This window comes from Anoplopoma fimbria, chromosome 15 (genome assembly GCF_027596085.1).
Source record: "Anoplopoma fimbria isolate UVic2021 breed Golden Eagle Sablefish chromosome 15, Afim_UVic_2022, whole genome shotgun sequence".
NCBI classification, from domain to species: domain Eukaryota; kingdom Metazoa; phylum Chordata; class Actinopteri; order Perciformes; family Anoplopomatidae; genus Anoplopoma; species Anoplopoma fimbria.
The window spans coordinates 25,604,205-25,623,578 of record NC_072463.1 but is presented as its reverse complement, the minus strand read 5'-3'; the positions used below and the strand labels follow the sequence as shown (position 1 = coordinate 25,623,578).

Here is a 19,374-nt window from a genome sequence, read left to right as displayed (position 1 = left end):
AGAATACAGCAGAATCGACATTTACGACGGCACAGATATGTGTCAAAATCCCATATTTTGTCTAACAGCGAGCTTTGACATGTTTATTTTTTGACTGTAAAATGTCCCACTCAGGGACATTATGTGTTATGTGATTATTTAAAAACTCTTTAACATTGAAATGAGTATCTTAAAAATCTAAATTCTAATAACTATTTTTGGTCATGCTACTGAAAATACGGATCAGACAAAAACTTCTCATTGCATTTCTCTTTAAGTGGGGGATTTTATGTGGGTTTTTCCTAACATTAAATATTCATAATCAAATAATCAAATAGCATACTTTAAGTTCCAAAAACATTATTTACACTATTACTATTTATTAAGAGTGTAACATTCAAAAACTCAGCTAAAAATGATCACATTTGATTGACAGTACTGGCAACATCAGCAAACAAACCACACAACCGTCATCAGATTTGTATTCAAATGTTTCAGAACTCTGATAGGTGCGCAGAAATATATGACTTCACCTTTTCCCAACTGAGCCCAACCCACCTCAGGTGAGAAAAGCAAGAACAAAAGAAACATAAATACTGAAATCTCTCGTATGAAAGAAACAAATTGCATGTAGAACCACATTGCTCATAGTAAAAAGTTGATTGAGAAAATAGGTGTTTAGGGACTTTAATTAAGGATATGGTTCAGTGATTGAGAAACAATGGCGATGTACCATCTCGAAAACCCCCCAAAAAAACATAATAGGAGAAGCTTGTGTATTTTTGACCTTGAATATTACTCTATTTTAACATACAATATTTTAAGCAACTAACTGAGCATATCCACTAACTTTGAAATGAATGCTAGGAACAGTTATAACTTCATCTCGTTGGGATGATTCTGTGAAATCTCTCACTAGGAAGTTCCAGAGGTGGCATGGTGGCATGTTTGGTATAATAACGTCCTTCCATAGCCACCTTTCCAGTCTCATTGCCCACAAACTTCAGCTTAACTATGACAGGTGTGGAATATGTCCTCTGGGATCAAAGAAAACTTTATATATAGGAGACAGTGTGGCTGATCTTTGCATTTATCAAATGTCAACCCTAGCATGTGAATTGTAATCAGATGTAAACGTATTTCCTGATGATGAGGGATTATGTGAATGAGATTGAATTAATTGGTAGTCTATGAAGATTATGAAAGGCAATAGTCACCTGTCATTTTCATTTCATCAGGTTACCCAAACACATGATGAACATAATTTCCACCTCTTAAGCACAGTCAAAAATGATTGTGATGGCATTTAATAGCATACTCGCCATCATCAACACTGCTGTACTTTCCAACTTGGACACAGTGCCAAGGTGTCAGAGAGACCTTCTCAATGAAATCTGAGCCCGATTTACTTCCTCATATGCTGTTATGAAAAAACTCATAACAGTCCCTTTCAGAATTATTCAGGATGGACAGGTGGTGTCAGTATTTCACAATAAATTGACTTCGATTCTAAAAGAAGACTGCCTGTTATTGCTCAATTCATTCACGCCCCAAAGCTTCACCGAACAAAATAATTGGTTGGAAAATACCACTTGTCTGATCTGATTACATAAGAAGTATGAGCCTATTTTCAAAATGGCAAAAAGAAAGTTGAAAACCAGAGGTCAGCCCCAGCAGCAGTCATGTCTGTCACAGGAGAGCAACGCTAATACTCTGGCTACATGATATCCTGTATTTATAGCAACCGACTTTCAACACATTTTCCTAAGAGGACAGACCTCAGCAAAACATATATTTATTGCATATCTCTTAGGCTTTCTGTGCTATAGCAAACAATAAGTGTTGTTAATTTCTGTGCTAATGCAGGTGTTACAGTCCTACCTTCAGCCATGGTAATATGGAGACAATTTCAGCTATAATCCTTTGAGTTGGTGGCAAAGCCTCCTCATGCAGAAGTGAATGGAAAATCACAGCTTCAGTAGGAACCCAATCAGCATCCACTTATATGTAAAAAAGTGTCCATGTAAATTAGATTATTCCATTTCCAATTGGTGATCCCTGTCTTCTTTCCTGGCTTGAGTAATCCAAGTTGAACTTCTTGAAGATAAAAAAAAAGGAAGTGTAAATTGTAAGATTTAAAGGTGTTGCAGAATTTGGAGCTGCCAGTGTGGCAGCATTGCATAGGGGGGTCTGGGGACGGTGGGGCAAAGGAAAGCAACGCAGGCGAAGGAAAGAGCCAAGCTAAGCAGAGGCCTGGTGAAGGGACACAGACAGAATACCGCCCAGTGTTATTGGTGCCTCACAAGGGTATAGGTCAGAGCTCAGCAAAGGGAGGCTTCAGGGTAACTTTATCCACCAGAAGGTCCGGGTTATTCTTAGCTGGAGCTCTGCACACCAGTCGCTCCGGCAAGCCTTTTTTGGCGGTTGAAGGGGTGTGTGTGAGATCAGCTGGCTCAAATGAGCACCCCTATGACACACAATACTATAACTTTTTATGACTTTTTAATGACATACTTCACTACAACTTTTGGACACGCTATACTATGATTGTTTTTCACATTTTTATGAGATTCTATTCAATGATTTATTTTAAGTATTTTATGGCATACTTTAATATTACTTTTTTATGACGTTTTTTATGACACACTATAATATGACTTGTTTTTTTACTTTCTTATGCAATACCATTCTAAGATTTTCAATGAGATGAATTTGTATGACATAGTACTCTATGACTTTTAAAATTTTTTTATGGCACACTATACTATCACTTTTTGACAATTAAAAAAATATATTATACAATTAGTTTTTGGGGAAATTTGAATGCCATCATGACAATCAATACTATGAGTTTTTGCAAAACTTTTTTGACATACACTACTTGTCAATCTGCTTAGATTTTTTATGACATACCAGACAATGACTTTTTTATGATCATTTTTTATTAAATATTTTTATACAACATTTTGTGACATTTTTGAAAACGTACTAAACTATGGGTTTTTTACAACATTTGTAATGACCCACTATAGTATGACTTTCTTCATGACCTAATATATTCTTTTTTTTTGACATTTTTAAAGGCATACAGTGCTATGACTTTTTTATGATATTTTTGATGACATACTATACCTAGACTCTTTTAACACATTTTGGAATGTTATACCATATGACCCTTTGTCTAAAAAAGGTATGTCATACTATTAATTGACCTGTCATAGAATTTTGATGACATCCTATACTATAACTTTTTTCATGGGTTCCGGGACAGAGGATGTCACATGTGTACTGATTGTAAAGCTCTCTCAGGCAAATTTGTAATTTGTGATTTTGGGCTATAAAAAAATAATTAAATTGAATTGAATTGACATACTATACAATGACTTTTTTAATGACTTTTTTCAACATTTTACACAATGACTTTATTCATGATTTCTTTCAACATACTATACTATGACTTTTTTCGACATGCTATCCTCTGACTTTTTTTATGACCTTTTTCAACTTTCTCCACTATAATTTTATGAAACAAACTATAACATGACTTTCATGGCCTTATTTTCTAAAAATGTTTTCTTTGACTTTTTTATTGACTTTTTTCGACATACAATACTATGACTTTTTTCAATATACTTTACCATGATATTTTATTTTACTTTTTCTGACATACTATACTATGACTTTTTTTATGACTTTTTTCAACATTTTACACAATGACTTTATTCATGATTTCTTTCAACATACTATACTATGACATTATAATTACCTTTTCAACATTCTACAGTATGATTTTTTTTCATGACTTTTTTCAACTTTCTCCACTTTTTTATGAAACATACTATACTATGACTTTTTTAATGACTTTTTTTTTATTGACATTTTACACAATTTCTTTTTTTTTCAACATTTTACATGATTTCTTTCAACATACTATACTATGACATTATAATTACCTTTTCAACATTCTACAGAATGATTTTTTTTCATGACTTTTTTCGACATACTTTACTATGACTTTTTTTTGACCTTTTTTCAACATTATACTATGACTATAACCTTTTTTCATTTAACAAACTATAACATGACTTTTTTCAACATACTATAGTATTCCTTATTTTCTAACAAACTTTCCTTTGACTTTTTCATGATTTCTTTCAACATACTATACTATGACATTATAATTACCATTTCAATATTCTACAGTATGACTTTTTTCATGACTTTTTTTGATATACTTTACCATGATATTTTATTTTACTTTTTTCGACATACTATACTATGACTTTTTTTTCATAACTTTTTTTTTATGACTTTTTTCGACATTTTACACAATTACTTTTTTCATGATTTCTTTCAACATACTATACTATGACTTTTCTTTTTCCATTTTTTATTTTACGACATACTATACTATGACTTTTTTAATGACTTTTTTCAACATTTTACACGATTACTTTTTTCATGATTTCTTTCAACATACTATACTATTTTTTCGACATGCTATCCTCTGACTTTTTTTATGGCCTTATTTTCTAAAAATGTTTTCTTTGACTTTTTTATTGACTTTTTTCGACATACAATACTATGACTTTTTTAATGACTTTTTTCAACATTTTACACAATTACTTTTTTCATGATTTCTTTCAACATACTATACTATGACATTATAATTACCATTTCAATATTCTACAGTATGACTTTTTTTTATGACTTTTTTCGACATTTTACACAATGACTTTTTTCATGATTTCTTTCAACATATTATACAATGACTTTTTTCGACATACTATACTATGACTTTTTTCGATATACTTTACCATGATATTTTATTTTACTTTTTTCGACATACTATACTATGACTTTTTTAATGACTTTTTTCAACATTTTACACAATGACTTTATTCATGATTTCTTTCAACATACTATACTATGACTTTTTTCGACATGCTATCCTCTGACTTTTTTTATGACCTTTTTCAACTTTCTCCACTATAATTTTATTAAACAAACTATAACATGACTTTCATGGCCTTATTTTCTAAAAATGTTTTCTTTGACTTTTTTATTGACTTTTTTCGACATACAATACTATGACTTTTTTTGATATACTTTACCATGATATTTTATTTTACTTTTTTCGACATACTATACTATGACTTTTTTAATGACTTTTTTCGACATTTTACACAATTACTTTTTTCATGATTTCTTTCAACATACTATACTATGACATTATAATTACCTTTTCAACATTCTACAGAATGACTTTTTTTCATGACTTTTTTCGACATGCTATCCTCTGACTTTTTTTATGACCTTTTTTCAACTTTCTACACTATAATTTTATTTAACAAACTATAACATGACTTTTTTCAACATACTATAGTATTCCTTATTTTCTAACAAACTTTCCTTTGACTTTTTCATGACTTTTTTCGACATACTATACTATGACTTTTTTAATGACTTTTTTCTACATTTTACACAATTTTTCTTTTCATGATTTCTTTCAACATACTATACTATGACTTTTTTTATGACATACTATACAATGTTGTTTTATGATTATTTTCATGATAGATTATACTATGACTTATTTAAAAAGAAAATGACAGTATACTTTACTAATACTTTTTATAACAGTTTTCATGGCATATAATGCTATTACTTTTTTACCCTCTGTAATGATATTGTGATCATTTCTTTTTGACAAACTCTGCTATTATTTTTCCTGACATTGTGATGACTTTAATATTTCTTTTTCAGGATATACTTCAACCTGATATAAATATTTGTATTTTATATAATAAGACCTTCTGTAGAGAGAGAAAAAGGCCTAGCAGGGATGCCCTACCTGCAACAGTACAGGAAGTTAAATTGTTCAGGTAGGACGCAATTCTACACAACACTCATTCAGTCGTTTTTCTTTCTGTCCTTCAGTGTGTGATTTGGATCAGCCACTAAACAGATCAAGAGAAGAATACAACGGACAGTCAGTGATGCAGAGAAAATCGGTGCCAGCCTACCCTCCATCCAGGATTTATACTTCTCTGGAATGAGGAAACGGACTCATAACATCATTGCTGATCCTTTACACCTTGGACACAACCTGTTTGAACTTCTCCAATCTGGTAGTCGCCTCAGAATACTGTACACCAAAACAACCAGACACAAGTACAGTTTCTTCCTGCAGGGTTCCACTCTGATGAACAGTTAAATCAGTCATGTACTGTCAAGTTGTGTCCTTTAACAGCAAAACATCCCCTGCTGCTGTTTTAGACTATAATATTTTAATTTTTTATCATTTTACAGTAACATGTATTCATCATCTGTCACTATCAATTAAAATCCTACATGCTGTGAAAACAATGTATAGACATATTTAAATGTTCATACTTTACAAAGTCATCCAGTCCATGTATATCCATCCAGCATTTATTTCTGTGCACTCTTTGTGTTGTTGACAACTTACCGAACACTTGACTTGTATATCGACGTTTTATTTTTTCATTTATTGTTGGTCATTGGTGCTTTTATATATACTTATTTATTTATTATGTATATATAGACCTGTTTGATAATTAATTGTGTACACTGTACAGCTTTCCATTCTTACATTTTTTTGTCCTAGTTTTTAGACCTTGCTTTTATTTCTGTTTCTGCATACGTACAGTAAAAGAAGTGCAAACAAACCCTGAGTCAAATTTCTTGTGAGCAGACACATATTAAGTAAATAATCGTGATTCTGATTGTAATGACTGAATTATTAAAATATTTCTTGTGCATTAATTTACATACTATATACTATGACTTTCTATACTAAGACTTTTTTTAATTCTTTTTTTGATGATACACTGTACCATTATTTAATTTTTTTTTTTTAAAAAGACATACTTTTTCACAATTTATTTCTGACAATTTTTTAAATAACACATTATACTATGAATTTAATTAGACTATTAATGAGTTTTTTATGAAGGACTATACTATGATTGTTTTCGACGTGTTTTATGAGATACTGTACTATGAATTTTTAGTGACATTTTTACAACATATTATTCTATGACTTTTTTCGTGAAATTTGTGATGACATATATAGACTAAGACTATCTAAGACTAAGACGATACAAAGACTTTTATACAGCATTTTGAATGAAAATCTATTTGAGTACTTTTTCCAAACATTTTTAATAACATTCTATACTGAGACTTTTTTCATGAAAACTTTGAAGACACACTATACTATGAGATTGTATATATAATGACTTTCTTCTTTTATAATTTTATTTAACAAACTATAACATGACTTTTTTCAACATACTATAGTATTCCTTATTTTCTAACAAACTTTCCTTTGACTTTTTAATGACTTTTTTCGACATTTTACACAATGACTTTATTCATGATTTCTTTCAACATACTATACTATGACATTATAATTACCTTTTCAACATTCTACAGTATGATTTTTTTTCATGACTTTTTTCGTGACTTTTTTCGACATACTATACTATGACTTTTTTATGACCTTTTTCAACTTTCTCCACTATAATTTTATTAAACAAACTATAACATGACTTTCATGGCCTTATTTTCTAAAAATGTTTTCTTTGACTTTTTTGTTGACTTTTTTCGACATACAATACTATGACTTTTTTCGATATACTTTACCATGATATTTTATTTTACTTTTTTCGACATACTATACTATGACTTTTATAATGACTTTTTTCAACATTTTACACAATGACTTTATTCATGATTTCTTTCAACATACTATACTATGACATTATAATTACCTTTTCAACATTCTACAGTATGATTTTTTTTTCATGACTTTTTTCGACTTTTTTCGACATACTATACTATGACTTTTTTATGACTTTTTTCAACATTTTACACAAACAAACTATAACATGACTTTAATTATTTTTTTCAAAAATTTTTTTTTTGACTTTTTTCAACATACTATACTATGACATTTTTAATGACTTTTTCAACATTTTACACAATGACTTTTTTTTTATGATGATTTCTTTCAACATTTTACATATTTTTTCATACAATGACTTTTTTTTCGACATACTATACTATGACTTTTTTTATGACTTTTTTCAACATTTTACACAATGACTTTATTCATGATTTCTTTCAACATACTATACTATGACATTATAATTACCATTTCAATATTCTACAGTATGACTTTTTTTATGACTTTTTTCGACATTTTACACAATGACTTTATTCATGATTTCTTTTCAACATATTATACTATGACTTTTTTTTCGATATGATATTTTATACTTACTATGACTTTTTTCACTTTTTTCACATTTTACACAATGACTTTATTCATGATTTCTTTCAACATACTATTCTATGACATTATAATTACCTTTTCAACATTCTACAGTATGATTTTTTTTCATGACTTTTTTCGTGACTTTTTTCGACATACTATACTATGACTTTTTTATGACCTTTTTCAACTTTCTCCACTATAATTTTATTAAACAAACTATAACATGACTTTCATGGCCTTATTTTCTAAAAATGTTTTCTTTGACTTTTTTGTTGACTTTTTTCGACATACAATACTATGACTTTTTTAATGACTTTTTTCAACATTTTACACAATGATTTTTTCAACATATTATACAATGACTTTTTTCGACATACTATACTATGACTTTTTTTATGACTTTTTTCAACATTTTACACAATTTCTTTTTTCATCATGATTTCTTTCAACATACTATACTATGACATTATAATTACCATTTCAATATTCTACAGTATGACTTTTTTTATGACTTTTTTCGACATTTTACACAATGACTTTTTTCATGATTTCTTTTATTATACAATGACTTTTTTCGACATACTATACTATGACTTTTTTTTATGACTTTTTTCAACATTTTACACAATGACTTTATTCATGATTTCTTTCAACATACTATACTATGACATTATAATTACCTTTTCAACATTCTACAGTATGATTTTTTTTCATGACTTTTTTCGTGACTTTTTTCGACATACATACTATGACTTTTTTATGACTTTTTTCAACATTTTACACAATGACTTTTTTCATGATTTCTTTCAACATACTATACTATGACATTATAATTACCTTTTCAACATTCTACAGTATGATTTTTTTTCATGACTTTTTTCGTGACTTTTTTCGACATACTATACTATGACTTTTTTATGACCTTTTTCATTTCTCCACTATAATTTTATTAAACAAACTATAACATGACTTTCATGGCCTTATTTTCTAAAAATGTTTTCTTTGACTTTTTTATTGACTTTTTCGACATACAATACTATGACTTTTTTTATTTTTCACTTTTTTCACATTTTACACAATGACTTTTTTCATGATTTTTTCAACATACTATACTATGACATTTTTTAATTACCATTTTTCAATTTCTACAGACATATTTTTTTTCATGACTTTTTTCAACATACTATACTATGACTTTTTTAATGACATTTTTTCTACATTTTTTTTTCTTTTTTTCATGATTTCTTTCAACATACTATACTATGACATTATAATTACCTTTTCAACATTCTACAGTATGATTTTTTTTCATGACTTTTTTCGTGACTTTTTTCGACATACTATACTATGACTTTTTTTATGACTTTTTTCGACATTTTACACAATGATTTCTTTTTTCATGATTTCTTTCAACATATTATACAATGACTTTTTTCGACATACTATACTATGACTTTTTTAATGACTTTTTTCAACATTTTACACAATTTCTTTTTTCATGATTTCTTTCAACATACTATACTATGACATTATAATTACCATTTCAATATTCTACAGTATGACTTTTTTTTATGACATTTTTCAACATTTTACTTTTTTTATGACATTTTTCGACATTTTACACAATGACTTTTTTCATGATTTCTTTCAACATATTATACTATGACTTTTTTCGATATACTTTACCATGATATTTTATTTTACTTTTTTCAACATTTTACACAATGACTTTTTTCGTGACTTTTTTCGACATACTATACTATGACATTATAATTACCTTTTCAACATTCTACAGTATGATTTTTTTTCATGACTTTTTTTTTCGTGACTTTTTTCGACATACTATACTATGACTTTTTTTATGACTTTTTTCAACATTTTACACAATGACTTTTTTCATGATTTCTTTCAACATACTATACTATGACATTATAATTACCTTTTCAACATTCTACAGAATGATTTTTTTTCATGACTTTTTTCGACATACTATACTATGACTTTTTTTATGACTTTTTTCAACATTTTACACAATGACTTTATTCATGATTTCTTTCAACATACTATACTATGACATTATAATTACCTACAGTATGATTTTTTTTATGACAACATTCTACACAATGACTTTTTTTTTCATGACTTTTTTTTCAACATTTTACACATACTATACTATGACTTTTTTTAATTACTTTTTTCAACATTTTACACATACTATGACATTTTTCACATACTAATTACCATTTCAACATTCTACAGTATGATTTTTTTCATGACTTTTTTACAACATTTTTTCGACTATACTATGACTTTTTTTTGACTTTTTTCAACATTTTACACAATGACTTTATTCATGATTTCTTTCAACATACTATACTATGACATTATAATTACCTTTTCAACATTCTACAGTATGATTTTTTTTCATGACTTTTTTCGTGACTTTTTTCGACATACTATACTATGACTTTTTTATGACCTTTTTCAACTTTCTCCACTATAATTTTATTAAACAAACTATAATTTCACTTTCATGGCCTTTTTTCTAAAAATGTTTTCTTTGACTTTTTTGTTGACTTTTTCAACATACAATACTATGACTTTTTTAATGACTTTTTTTGATATACTTTACCATGATATTTTATTTTACTTTTTTCGACATACTATACTATGACTTTTTTTGATATACTTTACCATGATATTTTATTTTACTTTTTTCGACATACTATACTATGACTTTTTTTTTTCAACATTTTACACAATTACTTTTTTCATGATTTCTTTCAACATACTATACTATGACATTATAATTACCTTTTCAACATTCTACAGTATGATTTTTTTTCATGACTTTTTTCGTGACTTTTTTCGACATACTATACTATGACTTTTTTTATGACTTTTTTCGACATTTTACACAATGACTTTATTCATGATTTCTTTCAACATACTATACTATGACATTATAATTACCTTTTCAACATTCTACAGTATGATTTTTTTTCATGACTTTTTTCGTGACTTTTTTCGACATACAATACTATGACTTTTTTTATGACTTTTTTCGACATTTTACACAATGACTTTTTTCATGATTTCTTTCAACATACTATACTATGACATTATAATTACCTTTTCAACATTCTACAGTATGATTTTTTTTTTTTTCATGACTTTTTTTTTTTCGTGACTTTTTTTGACGACATACTATACTATGACTTTTTTTATGACTTTTTTCAACATTTTACACAATGACTTTATTCATGATTTCTTTCAACATACTATACTATGACATTATAATTACCTTTTCAACATTCTACAGTATTATTTTTTTTGCATGACTTTTTTCGTGACTTTTTTCGACATACTATACTATGACTTTTTTAATGACTTTTTTCAACATTTTACACAATGACTTTTTTCATGATTTCTTTCAACATACTATACTATGACATTATAATTACCATTTCAATATTCTACAGTATGACTTTTTTATTGACTTTTTTCGACATACAATACTATGACTTTTTTAATGACTTTTTTCACATTTTACACAATTTTAACATGATTTTTTATGACTTTTTTCGACATTTTACACAATTACTTTTTTCATGATTTCTTTCAACATACTATACTATGACATTATAATTACCATTTCAATATTCTACAGTATGACTTTTTTTGACTTTTTCAACATATTATACTATGATGACTTTTTTCGACATTTTACACAATGACTTTATTCATGATTTCTTTCAACATACTATACTATGACATTATAATTACCTTTTCAACATTCTAGTATGATTTTTTTTCATGACTTTTTTCGTGACTTTTTTCGACATACTATACTATGACTTTTTTTATGATTTTACTTTACCATGATATTTTATTTTACTTTTTTCAACATTTTACACAATGACTTTATTCATGATTTCTTTCAACATACTATACTATGACATTATAATTACCTTTTCAACATTCTACAGTATGATTTTTTTTCATGACTTTTTTCGTGACTTTTTTCGACATACAATACTATGACTTTTTTATGACTTTTTTCAACATTTTACACAATGACTTTATTCATGATTTCTTTCAACATACTATACTATGACATTATAATTACCTTTTCAACATTCTACAGTATGATTTTTTTTCATGACTTTTTTCGTGACTTTTTTCGACATACTATACTATGACTTTTTTAATGACTTTTTTCAACATTTTACACAATGACTTTATTCATGATTTCTTTCAACATACTATACTATGACATTATAATTACCTTTTCAACATTCTACAGTATGATTTTTTTTGACTTTTTTTCGACATACATACTATGACTTTTTTTATGACTTTTTTCAACATTTTACACAATTACTTTTTTCATGATTTCTTTCAACATACTATACTATGACATTATAATTACCTTTTCAACATTCTACAGTATTATTTTTTTTGCATGACTTTTTTCGTGACTTTTTTCGACATACTATACTATGACTTTTTTATGACCTTTTTCAACTTTCTCCACTATAATTTTATTAAACAAACTATAACATGACTTTCATGGCCTTATTTTCTAAAAATGTTTTCTTTGACTTTTTTGTTGACTTTTTTCGACATACAATACTATGACTTTTTTTCAACATTTTACTTTTTTTTCATGATTTTTTCAACATATACTATGACTTTTTTCGACATACTATACTATGACTTTTTTTATGACTTTTTTCAACATTTTACACAATTTCTTTTTTCATGATTTCTTTCAACATACTATACTATGACATTATAATTACCTTTTCAACATTCTACAGTATGATTTTTTTTCATGACTTTTTTCGTGACTTTTTTCGACATACTATACTATGACTTTTTTTATGACTTTTTTCGACATTTTACACAATGACTTTATTCATGATTTCTTTCAACATACTATACTATGACATTATAATTACCTTTTCAACATTCTACAGTATGATTTTTTTTCATGACTTTTTTCGTGACTTTTTTCGACATACTATACTATGACTTTTTTATGACCTTTTTCAACTTTCTCCACTATAATTTTATTAAACAAACTATAACATGACTTTCATGGCCTTATTTTCTAAAAATGTTTTCTTTGACTTTTTTGTTGACTTTTTTCGACATACAATACTATGACTTTTTTAATGACTTTTTTCAACATTTTACACAATGACTTTTTTCATGATTTCTTTCAACATATTATACAATGACTTTTTTCGACATACTATACTATGACTTTTTTAATGACTTTTTTCAACATTTTACACAATTTCTTTTTTCATGATTTCTTTCAACATACTATACTATGACATTATAATTACCTTTTCAATATTCTACAGTATGATTTTTTTTATGACATTTTTCGACATTTTACACAATGACTTTTTTCATGATTTCTTTCAACATACTATACTATGACTTTTTTAATGACTTTTTTCAACATTTTACACAATGACTTTATTCATGATTTCTTTCAACATACTATTCTATGACATTATAATTACCTTTTCAACATTCTACAGTATGATTTTTTTTCATGACTTTTTCGACATACTTTTTTTTTTTCGACATACAATACTATGACTTTTTTTATGACTTTTTTCAACATTTTACACAATGACTTTTTTCATGATTTCTTTCAACATACTATACTATGACATTATAATTACCATTTCAATATTCTACAGAATGATTTTTTTTCATGACTTTTTTCGACATACTATACTATGACTTTTTTAATGACTTTTTTCGACATTTTACACAATGACTTTATTCATGATTTCTTTCAACATACTATACTATGACATTATAATTACCTTTTCAACATTCTACAGTATGATTTTTTTTCATGACTTTTTTCGTGACTTTTTTCGACATACTATACTATGACTTTTTTTTATGACTTTTTTCAACATTTTACACAATTACTTTTTTCATGATTTCTTTCAACATACTATACTATGACATTATAATTACCATTTCAATATTCTACAGTATGACTTTTTTTTTTATGACTTTTTTTTACACAATGACATTTTACACAATGACTTTTTTCATGATTTCTTTCAACATATTATACAATGACTTTATTCATGATTTCTTTCAACATACTATACTATGACATTATAATTACCTTTTCAACATTCTAGTATGATTTTTTTTCATGACTTTTTTCGTGACTTTTTTCGACATTTATACTATGACTTTTTTCGACATACAATACTATGACTTTTTTTATGACTTTTTTCAACATTTTACACAATGACTTTATTCATGATTTCTTTCAACATACTATACTATGACATTATAATTACCTTTTCAACATTCTACAGTATGATTTTTTTTCATGACTTTTTTCGTGACTTTTTTCGACATACTATACTATGACTTTTTTTTATGACTTTTTTCAACATTTTACACGATTACTTTTTTCATGATTTCTTTCAACATACTATTCTATGACATTATAATTACCTTTTCAATATTCTACAGTATGATTTTTTTTTTTTCATGACTTTTTTCGACTTTTTTTTCGACATACTATACTATGACTTTTTTTATGACTTTTTTCGACATTTTACACAATGACTTTATTCATGATTTCTTTCAACATACTATACTATGACATTATAATTACCATTTCAACATTCTACAGTATGATTTTTTTTCATGACTTTTTTCGTGACTTTTTTCGACATACAATACTATGACTTTTTTAATGACTTTTTTCAACATTTTACACAATGACTTTATTCATGATTTCTTTCAACATACTATACTATGACATTATAATTACCTTTTCAACATTCTAGTATGATTTTTTTATTTTCATGACTTTTTTGACGTGACTTTTTTCGACATACTATACTATGACTTTTTTATGACTTTTTTCAACATTTTACACAATTACTTTTTTCATGATTTCTTTCAACATACTATTCTATGACATTATAATTACCTTTTCAACATTCTACAGTATGATTTTTTTTTTCATGACTTTTTTCGTGACTTTTTTTTCGACATTCAACATACTATGACTTTTTTATGACTTTTTTCAACATTTTACACAATGACTTTTTTCATGATTTCTTTCAACATACTATACTATGACATTATAATTACCTTTTCAACATTCTACAGTATGATTTTTTTTATGACTTTTTTCAACATACTATACTATGACTTTTTTCGACATGCTATCCTCTGACTTTTTTTATGACCTTTTTCAACTTTCTCCACTATAATTTTATTAAACAAACTATAACATGACTTTCATGGCCTTATTTTCTAAAAATGTTTTCTTTGACTTTTTTCAACATTTTACACAATTACTTTTTTCATGATTTCTTTCAACATATTATACAATGACTTTTTTCGACATACTATACTATGACTTTTTTTATGACTTTTTTCGTGACTTTTTTCGACATACTATACTATGACTTTTTTAATGACTTTTTTCGACATTTTACACAATTACTTTTTTCATGATTTCTTTCAACATACTATACTATGACATTATAATTACCTTTTCAACATTCTACAGAATGACTTTTTTTCATGACTTTTTTCGACTTGCTATCCTCTGACTTTTTTTATGACCTTTTTCAACTTTCTACACTATAGCTTATTTTTTAACAAACTATAATATTACTTTTTTCGACATGCTAAGTTTTTGATGACATACTAAACAATGTTTCCTTCTTGATATTTTAATTACACACTATACTATGACTTTTTTCATGCCATTTTTTTTACGATATATACTATACTCTAAATTTTTTCATGACATTTTTATGACACACTATACTAGTACCTTTTGCAACATTTTTTTTGTATCCAATTACTTTTTAATCACATTTTCATGACAAACTACACTATTATTTTTCATGATATTTATGACATCATTTACTATGACTTTTTTCATGACATTTTAATAGCAAACTATGCTATGACTAGTTTTATAACAGTTTTCGTGAAATAAAATAGTATGAGTCTTCTTTTACATACACTACTATGACTTTTTTGCGACAATTTTTGATCATATACTTTTACGACACACCTCACTATGACATTTTCATGGCATACTATGATATTACTTTTTTAAGGCATTTTTGATAAAATACTATACAATGACTTTTTTATCACAATTTTCATGAGATTCAATACTATTACCTTTTGCATCATTTTTTTTGACACAGTATACTTTGACTTTTTAATTATATTTTTCATGACATACTATACTATGACTTTTTTATGACATTTTTGAAGACAGACTATAATATGACTTTTTTATCACTTGTAATTTTATAATGTTTGATTAAATACTATACTATCAGATTTGTAATAACATTTTTGATCATATACTACACTTTTTACATACATTTTGAGATATTTTAACATTTTCTTTTTGTATCTTTACAGCGTAGCTGCGGCACTGGGGGTCACAGGCCTGATGATGAGGGTGAGCTCCAGAGGTACAGGAGGAGGAATGTATCTCTCCTCCCTGAGTAGCCGCAGTAACAAATCCTCAGTGTCCTGTGGCCAGCGGTAAACACGTGTGTTCTGAAGCCAACATGGGACATGTTTCTGTGAGGAGTATGCATAACAGCGTTATTTTTTGTGTTGTAGTAGAGAAAGATTTAAGTAGAAATGGTGGACAAACTGCGTAACTGCTTAACTTGAAGTTATTAAAACAAAAATCCTTTTCTGACCTGGGACGCATTAAGGAAGAGAAGCGGTATAAATCTGAAATTCAAGCTGCCTTGTTGGAAGAATTCATTCTGCATCTGGAACAATTTGATTAAACATTTTAGTACCTATAAGCAATTAGTCTCAGAATCATGTCTAATTTAAAGAAATATGTTCTCACCATGGAGTGAATATATTTAGTGTGTAGACCATGGCTATCCAGTACAGATCCTTCAATGTCCGCCTTATACTTTGGACTGATGGCAATGATAATCATGGTTGATGGCTGTTAAAAACACACAAACACATTTTGGACACATTCACTGTCTGAAAAGACAAATTTAACACAACATTTAGAATTTAAAAAAAAGAGTTAAAAAGGACACAAAACATTTTTGTCAGATTTTGTATTCTAAGTCATTACTTAAACTTACATCTTTCAGGTAACTGTCCTTCCACTTGTTGATATCCATGCGTCTGATGGGGTTGTCAAAAATGTCAATCTGTGAAATTAAATTTAGGGCTTTAAGTTAACTGTTGAGTGTTTTTATTTTTTATTTTTTATCTGACTTTTGAGAGAAGAGATATTAGCTCACAGCTAGTCGAAAACCCTGCTTTGTGAGGATGTCTCCAAAAAGGACAATCTCTGAAGAAATGTCCGAAGAATAAGTTATAAAAACGTTTCCTGAGAAGAGAAGAGATCTTAAAATCCAAATAAATGTCAGAACAATTTACTGTGCAATAAACATCTTACAATTTATACAATTTAAACAAAGTACAGCCTCACAAATAAACATGAAATTGAATCAATACAACTCTCCATAAAAAAGTTTCAATATGATAGTATTTTGCTGAGAATGGGTGCTCTGGATGTCCATTTAAAACATTCCACTGACTCTGCTGGTGTTTGTCCCTCTGGTGTTACCCAGAAATATTATGTATGGAAATAATATCTTTCAACAATGCAAATCAAAAACTTTATTTTCATTTTACTCAACTTCTATTGTGCTATGTCCTGTAAAAATAAAAAATAAATGTCATGACGAGTGGGGTATTAGAATCAGCTTCAATGGCCAAGTAATTGTGCACAAGGAATCCGACTCCGGGTTTTGTTGCTTTCAGTGTACATACACAGAAAAAGATATACTGACAACAAACTGAACAAAGGTAAACATAAACATTTGACTACAATATATATTTCAGCACATGTTCAGCACATAATTAATCACCTTTGAGAAAATAAACCAAAGTCTAATTTTGCTCACCTCATGCATTAACAACAGAGGTAACAATTGAGTGTATCCTGTATTTAACAATTATTTCTGATCTTTTTTACCGAGGCTCAAAACAGACATGACAGGTTTATGATCATAAAACCAATAACACACCTTACTACCTGTTGTTACTTCCTCATAATTAGCCCTGCACAATTATTGCTCCACAGCCATTAATCATGATCAGCTTTTTAGGGCATACTATACTATGACTTTTTTTGATTTTTTTTGTTTCCTTTTTTCTCACGTGCTCAGTCTGTTTTCATTTTACACAATATGCAAATATTGCCCGGTAACTTTCCTAAACTAAAAATAATCTCTTCCTGCATTTTCAGTTTTGAAAAGATGGTTGTTTCTTACAGTTTCTTATTCTCTTTTATCAGTTGGTAGTCCTTGTATGTTAAATATTTTAGTAGGATGGCTGAATAGAATAGAATAAAAGTGACTCACGGCACTCATCAGGCAGACTGATGGTTCTTCTTTTCTCATGTGGATGTGAGACAGATGCCTCTGCTCCTGCTGAGCTCAGGTTCATCACGCTGACCTGTGACACGCCCTCCATGGGGGGGACGTTAAACTGGGGCACGTTAACTGAGACACTTCCCTCAGCCGCGCTGTCATTCACAGAGTTACCACCATGTCTGAGCCTAATTCAGTGTCAAATAAATAAATAGAAAAAAAAGGATCATAGTTTGAATTGTGCTGACATGTTATAGTCTGTGTAATATGCAAAGTAGTTGCAGTACCTGGTTCACTGCATTTTTCACAAACATTACCGGTGAGCTTTAAGGAACTGTGTGGATTTGTGTTCTAATGAGTAAGGTTGCAAAGGGAATGCACCTAGTCTGTATTTCAAGTTTCTTTTGTTTTTTTTACCAGTTTTGTGTGTCATCCCAGTGTCTTCTGGGCAGGCAGGAAGCAAAGTGGTGACATTGCTGAGGAGGGTATGTGTTGAGTGGACTGAGGTTGTACTGGCCTTCTCCTGCAGAGTGATAATACCTGACATCCATAGTATGATGAACGTCTGTCGACATAGTTTATGCACATGATGAAGGCAGAAAACGGGCTGGAGAAGGAGGTTGCCAGCTC

General features: G+C 28.2%; 1 protein-coding gene across 1 annotated transcript; it reads right to left on the bottom strand.

The window, feature by feature from the left end:
* Positions 1-16,738: 16,738 nt before the first annotated feature.
* Positions 16,739-19,374, bottom strand: LOC129103045 (E3 ubiquitin ligase TRAF3IP2-like). The gene is made up of 7 exons (XM_054613291.1): positions 19,162-19,374; positions 18,736-18,932; positions 17,608-17,696; positions 17,446-17,514; positions 17,193-17,297; positions 17,035-17,109; positions 16,739-16,909 (listed from the first exon to the last, which is right to left on the bottom strand). The coding sequence occupies exons 1-7, from the start codon at positions 19,317-19,319 to the stop codon at positions 16,739-16,741; spliced, it is 864 nt and encodes a 287-aa protein (XP_054469266.1). The 5' UTR covers positions 19,320-19,374.